General features: G+C 51.8%; 1 protein-coding gene across 2 annotated transcripts in view; it reads left to right on the top strand.

Moving 5' to 3' along the window:
* The first annotated feature begins 3,344 nt into the window (after window positions 1-3,344).
* The window catches only part of MEIOSIN (meiosis initiator), a 39,878-nt gene continuing 36,090 nt past the window's right edge, over window positions 3,345-7,132 (top strand). Inside the window, exons 1-2 of one of the 2 annotated variants that reach the window (XM_085889393.1) lie at window positions 3,345-5,285; window positions 5,768-5,902. In XM_085889393.1, the coding sequence (XP_085745519.1) occupies window positions 5,258-5,285; window positions 5,768-5,902 (163 nt within the window). In that variant the 5' untranslated portion in view covers window positions 3,345-5,257. The remainder of the gene's footprint in view (window positions 5,286-5,767; window positions 5,903-7,132) is intronic. The other variant, XM_085889392.1, reaches the window with a different exon arrangement.

Here is a 7,132-nt window from a genome sequence, read left to right as displayed (position 1 = left end):
ACGTACCTGGAGGCGGGGCCAAATCGCCCCACGCTCACCGATAGGACGGAACAGAAGTGGGCGCGAGTCGTTTTTGATCCGTTTTCTTCGGAAAGGCCGTGCCTCTGCACCCGCTGCTCGGTGCGCGCCCTGCACGAGTCCAGTATCGGTGCCCACAAGTGGCGCGGGAATAGTGGTGATGCGATGGTTGCGAGGGCGAGTTGTGACGGTAAAGGTCGTGGCTGTTGTTGTGAAGCGGCGTTGCGGTTGCTGGTTGTTGTGGGATGGCTGTTGAGACGTGGTTGGTGGTGGTAGTAATGGCGGCTGGTCCAAAATAAAGATAGTAAAGAAAAACGGCTATCCTGAAGGGTCGCAGCCCGCATGAATGACATTTATTCCCCCTAAACAACGGGTTTGGGCCTTACTACACATATACTTACAGAGATATCTCACCGAAGGGACCTGAATGGTGGTTTGCGAATTTCGTCAACCACAACACTACCCCCTCCCCTTTTTACAGACTCGTCCCGAGTCGTCAAATTTTCGTGTGCCATCATGTGTAGTTTTCCCCTCGTACATTTTACCTACGGATCCCTGAGTGCGACATTCATGGTATTCGTGTCCCCAAAATAAATAACCTGAGGGCTGAGTAACTACCTAAACAAACTCACTCACACGGACGACTTAAATAAAATTGCCGGCGCTAAGACAGACATGCCGGGGGCGCACTCATATGTACAGTACATCTTAACCTTAACTTACCAATTTTACACTAAACCATGGCCCAGGATCACTGAACTCTGCAAAAAGAAAGCAGTTAGCAGGGAGCCAGGCTGCTCGCATGCAGTCTCTGGCTCAAACAATGCAGGTGACAGGGAACGTGGCCGGCTACTCACACGCAGTCCAAGGCCTTCCCTTTTGAACTGAACGCAGTGAACCACAACGGTGCATGGGCTGCACAAACGCAGTCTCCGTGCCAGCTCAAGTGGCACACACAATGAACACAACGAATGGATGGATGAATGGTTTGAACTGAGCGCAAACACGGTGCACGGGCCGCCACTGCAGGCCCGTGTTGTCGCTGCCAACAGGGCAGTTCTTGCAGCTTGCAAACTGTTGCTTTTACGATGATCCCGGCGCGCATGGAAATGAACAGGGGGGGGGGGCAAAGCAAAATTGAACGGGGCTGGTGAACGTGGGCAGTGGGCATGGCAAAGGCAGCAGGCAAACACAGCCCGCAGAAGAAGGCCGCTGCAGGCAAACATAGCCGGCAGACGAACTGGCCGGCACAGGCCTTGAAGTACCACAGCTGCAGATGATCCGGCCGGCACAGGCCTTGCAGCAACACAACAGCTGCCAATGAAGTGGGCCGGCACAGGCCTTGAAGAAAAACAGCCAGCCGGCAGATGAAGTGGGCCGGCACAGGCCTTACAGCAACACAGCCAGCAGATGAAGCTGGCCAGCCTTTGCCGTTCAGTGGAGGTTGGTGGTGGGAGTGCGGTGGTGCTGGCCACTTGGAAGGCGGGCTCGGACCTACCTACCTGTCTCCCTCCCAACCTATCGCCTTTGCCTGTCACTGTCTATACCCACTCCCTTAATTTGTCAAACCCCAATTTAGCTCCAACTTATTTTTTTATTTTTTACTTCCCCACTATAAATCGTCCCCTAACCCCCTTTATCGTCTTTGTTCGGCTAACCTATCCTGTCACCGAGCCTACTCCCAACCCCTACGTTCCCTTCCCGGAGGAGAACAAGGGAGAGCTAGCGTCCTGTGTCGAGGCCCAACGAAGCCTCAGGATGGCCTCCCCAGACTTCAGTGATCTATAACCAAAGTGGGTCCAGCGGCCCACAACGAGAGCGAGGGGATGGATGGTGCGGAGGGGTACACTTCCTATCTACCCTATCCATTTAACTGTTAAACTACCCCGGGGCTTTCAACAAGCGCCTCTCGCTTAAACTATTGGTTCTAACAACCCAGATTCCCGTCGCCTGTGTTGGTGTCCTCACAATTTCGGGCCTCGCCCCCCCAATTTTCTCTCCGTGCCCTCACACGGTCTCATGGCTGGGACACGTGGCTCCCTTTGGCAGGCGCGACCCTCTGCCGATTCTCCCGCTATGGCACCCCCGGGCACTACACTGCCTCCGAGCCTACCAGCTCCCTAAACACCGGGGAGTGCCCCCCATGGCACCTCCCCTGAAACGCACACGTGACAGGCTGGCTTCCCAGGCCCCTTTCTGAGGGTCACCCATGCCCACAACACTGCCCACGCGGCTAATGGCGCCCCGGGCCCCCGCACCAAGCATGCGCACCCGTGCCCACTACGCTATCCCGGCCCGCATGGACCCTTGGCCTACCACGGCCGACTAGCCTGGTGCCCGGGGTACCCACTCAGCGATACTCACCTTTCGCAGCCACGCTCCCAGCCCGTCAACAGGGCTCCTGCACCCCTCCAAACGGGTTTCGAGCCTACACACCCACCAACAACAAAACAACCTCCATTTTTGTTAATTTGACTAACCCAGCTAACTCACTCTACACTGACCCCGGGGTCCCTTGGGCGGGAGTCACTCCTCCCCCCAATCACTCATCGCACCATGCATTCCCCATTCGCTCCACTCACACAGACCCGCTGGCCTCACTCACTCACCAAGCACATGCTTCCACTTCACTCACCAACTCTTCAACACACTCACCGCTGAACTCTGCCATCCTTCTATCTGCATCCCCTAACTAACTCGTGCTCCCACGTCGTCCCTTAAACTACAGCACGTTCCATTTAACACTACGTAGCTAAACTATGTCCCCGCTACACATCCAAAGTCTGTCACTGTCCTCAAATCATCAAAAATCATTTTATTTCCCAACCTAATCTGGCTACAATCCCTCTAACTAATCCATTCCACGGGCCCCATGAGGACTTACCCCTGCCCCATGGAGCCGGTCTAGCTAAGCTAACCCTTCCCCCTAACTAGTTTCCATCCTGTGCCCTGGTCAAGGGGGTCTTCCACCCCTTGCCCAGGAATCTTGTGCACCCGAAAGTGAGGCTTGCTTTTTCCCCTTTTTTCTTTTTTTCCACATGCGCAGCACCAGCGCAGCAACTCACAGCTCGCGCACTTTGCACCTGCCCGTGACGTCATGCAGCTGCACGTGTACCTCGTCCCTCCTTGGACGGTACCATCCGGCAGGGATACCCCTCCTGCCGGATTCCAACCCCACGTGCAGCCATGACGTCACCGTGCGCATAAAAAAAAACACAAGCCCCACGTCTCGAGGGGTTCCCCACGCGAACACATGTGCTTTGCCCGTTGGAGCTTAACACACACGATCGCGTGGAGAACCCGTCCGGTCCAAATCCGTAATCCTGCCTGAACTTTGTCCGTCCGCGGGATCGGCAAATCCACCGCGTGCGTTTCCGGACCGGGACTTCACTCTCGCAAGCGAGCACTCTCGCAAGCGAGCAAGGGTATATCGATAGAGTCCTTGACACGTGTTTATTGTCAAAAGCTCGCTACTCCCGGGATCCATCGGCAGGTGAAAATATGCATCACGCAGGTCCAGCTTCGTGAAGTATTGACTCCCCGCCAATCGCGCATATATTTCATCGATTGACGGCAGTGGATATTGCTCCACGCTGAGCCCCGGGTTAACCGTGGATTTGAAGTCCCCGCACAATCGGATGTCTCCATTCCGTTTCAGCACCGTGACAACCGGGGTGCCCCAACCTGAGCACGACACCCGTTCGATCACTCCACAGGCCTCCAGCCTATCCAGTTCACCCTTGACCTTGTCCCGCAGGGCATACGGCACCGGACGTGGTTTACAAAACCGAAGAACCACCCCCTCCTTCAAGAAGAGTTTTGCCTCCATGCCCTTGAGTTTCCCAAGGTCGTCGCCAAACAACCCTTGATGTCTTTGAAGAATCTTCTCCAACTGATCCTCCCATCGGCTCGGCACGGGTTGCACAAGGTGAACTGCGGCCCAGTCTAGCCTGATGCGGGCCAGCCAATCTCGGCCGAGGAGAGACGGTCCCCTCCCCCGCACGACGTACACCTGAAGCGTGGCGACCTGGCCTTGGTACCGCACAGACACGTCTGCCATCCCGACTGGCGTTATCTTCTCGCGGGTGTACGTGAACAGTGTGAGGTTTGACCTGATAAGCTTCAGGCCGTTGAGTCTACGCGCGGTCTGTTCGCCGATGATCGACACAGCCGCTCCCGTATCGACCTGGAACGTGATCGGCATTTTGTTCACTTCGACTTCCACCGTCATTGGGCGTGCCGCCGCCGGGCCAATTGAAAACAGGCCCATCAACGGCCGCCGGTTCCGCCCCGGGTCGCCTCGCACATCGCCGTCCATGACCTTAACGGTGGCCGGCGCCCCACGGCACACACGCGTCAGATGACCCACCTTGTGACAATTCAAACACACGGTGCCTTTATACGGGCACGCACGGCGCAGGTGTCGACCTCCGCATCCCAAACACGTCCGCGGGGTCACCTCGCCGCACGTGCAGCCGCGCGGCGACGTCCGACCCGCATCGAAGGTCGTGCGCGCGTCTCGGAGTGCTCGCGACCCCGCGTGGCCGGTGATGGCTCGAACATCCCCGCGAGTCTGCTCGACCGCTGTAGCCGCGCTGACTGCCGAGTCGAATGTAATGGCTTCACCCTTCAGCCGTAAAACCGCCGAAACCATCTTCGCATCTTGTAAACCAGCAATAAAACGATCTCTGAGCCGCGCTGGACGCTCCCCCGCCGTGAACTTGCAGGCCACGGAAGAATGCTTAATCCACGCCACGAAATCAGCGACGCGTTCCTCTGCCCCTTTCGAGAGGCAATCGAACTGGTATCGAGCGAGCTGTAATGACTTCTCCGGCTCCATGTGTGCTTTCATCTTCTGCACAATGTCCCGAAACGACAGCCCGTCATCCCGGGGCTTGTTCGGCGCCACCAAATCACGCAGTAGTCGATAATGCTCCGCCGAAAGCGAAGCGAGCAAGATCGACTTCTGTTTGCTCTCGTCGACCACATCATTCACGTGGAAATAGCATTCCAATTGTTCTGAAAACAATCCGAAGTCGTCTCCGCCGAAAACGGGCACAAGTCCGTTTTCAACCATCCTCGTCAGCCAACTTGAGTGTACGAGGTGCAGTGGAACACGAGAAGCAAGCGCGCCAGCATCAACTCCGCTTTATTGCGCGACCAGAAGCACATTCCTGCTACCCCTAGCGGGCGAGGCATGATGTACGAAAACCCAATCACGTGACACAGCAGCCATCTTATGTTCCTTCACTGCTCACACCATTCTGGTGAGTCAACTTATCCCTGGGGTCACACCACCTGCTATTCATTGGATTGCATCTTGCTCCAGCACACAGATCACTGTTCATATAAAGATGATTTCAGCATTCCAATCACTTTGTTCATATCAATGTTTTGAGGCAATGCCAAGTGATTAATATTCAACAATGTGGAGACATGTTATAACGATATGACAATGTTCTGTGATTGAATATTGGATACTTGATTTGTCACCCACTACTTTTGCAGTGCTCTTTCATAAATGAGCAAATTTTCCTTTCTACTAATCAATTATTACAATCAACATATTGCTTTGATGATTTCTTTAATATTGTTATTCAATTTTTTTTAAAATACACTGAATTGTTACCTTTGCCCTGGCATTTATTTTGAGTATAATGACACATTCAGATTTAAAAAAAAAATATTCAATCAAATTTTTTAATCAATACTATCTCCCCCCCCCCCCCTGCTGTGCTGTGCTGGCCAGATTTGATGCCTTTCCTCAATTCAGTGTTCCACCTACCACATATGCTTTCTGAATACCAGAATGAACCGTTTACGCAAAGTTGGGATTTGGATGGATTGGATCTTCTTCTTCAAGATGATTTACGCTTTTTTTTCGGTATGTTTAAGTTCCCCAGTGTCTTTACTTCAATCATCAATTCAGTATCACCTTTGTCTCATGCCACCGTGCTCTCCATTTTTATTTTTATTTTTCCTATTTTTATTTTTCCTTTTCCTTTACATTGATGCTACCTTGATCATTACACTTTCTCCTTTACCCCATTTTCCTAGTTTTTCCCAGCAGAAAAATCCATCCCGTAAAATTATTAAAATGCATATGAGCAGCAATACAACTCTTCTTGCAATTATTATAATGGCCAAAATTATTCCCATGTTATTGCGGGGTTGGCTGTGGAAAACTTTTGGGCCAAATCTTTCATGAATTAGCTTGCCAAGGCCTGATGTTGGAATAAGGTTTGGGCAGGAATTTGTAATTTGTTTATGGTGTCGGCGATAGCTCGCCTACTCTTTGTGAAGGACGCCGTGGGACCATAAACTAATGCCAGCAGACGGGACGCCAGTTTAACAACTATACTAGGAACAACACACATTGATGAACCACCCTGCCTGTGAAACAGCGGGATGACAGTTTATAACTGGGCTGGGATTCGAACCCAGGTTAGACAGTTTAGAGTGGGCATGCGTACCTCTAGGCTTTCTTGCCATGATGTGGCGATTCATTATTTCAAACTGAAAACGTTTTTTTTTTTTTTTTACGCATTGTGATCATATAATTTATTTTGCCTTCCTACCTCCAGTATCGAACTGCGGTATAGCCATTGATTGAAGCTTGAAAAACGCACGCCAAGTGGCTTCACTAAGCAATCCACAAAATGGTTGAAGAAACTTTTAATTTTAAAAGCAAAACGTTTAATTTTTATTTGTATATATCTATGCTGAAGTGACCAGTCATATCATGGAACAACGAAAAGGGGAAACGTTGTGTAAAATAAAATTTCACATTTTCAGCGAGCCAACCACTGTCTGTTGTACTGCAAAACAACACGTGACCAACGTGCGCGAATGGCCCCTGAACTTTGTTCAAGTCGATCGACATGTACAGTATTCAGTGACAGTGCGAATATTGTAGAGCGTTCGCCAAGCGGTTAAGCACTCCAATGAAACGGTTGATATGAAACGGCTCGCTTGGCAAGCGATTATCAATCACTGAACCGTCATATATAACATACACCTCCCGGAGACTCCCAAAGTCAAATATGTCCTAATTGGACAAATTAACACCTTTTTTAGGAGTCGGAACTGTTGCAAAGTTTGATTCTGGAGTTTG

This window comes from Eptatretus burgeri, chromosome 7 (genome assembly GCF_056783735.1).
Source record: "Eptatretus burgeri isolate ZD-2024b chromosome 7, Ebu_testis_v1, whole genome shotgun sequence".
Lineage (NCBI taxonomy): Eukaryota > Metazoa > Chordata > Myxini > Myxiniformes > Myxinidae > Eptatretus > Eptatretus burgeri.
Note: the sequence above shows the minus strand (reverse complement) of the source record. Positions and strands in the feature narration are given on the sequence as shown.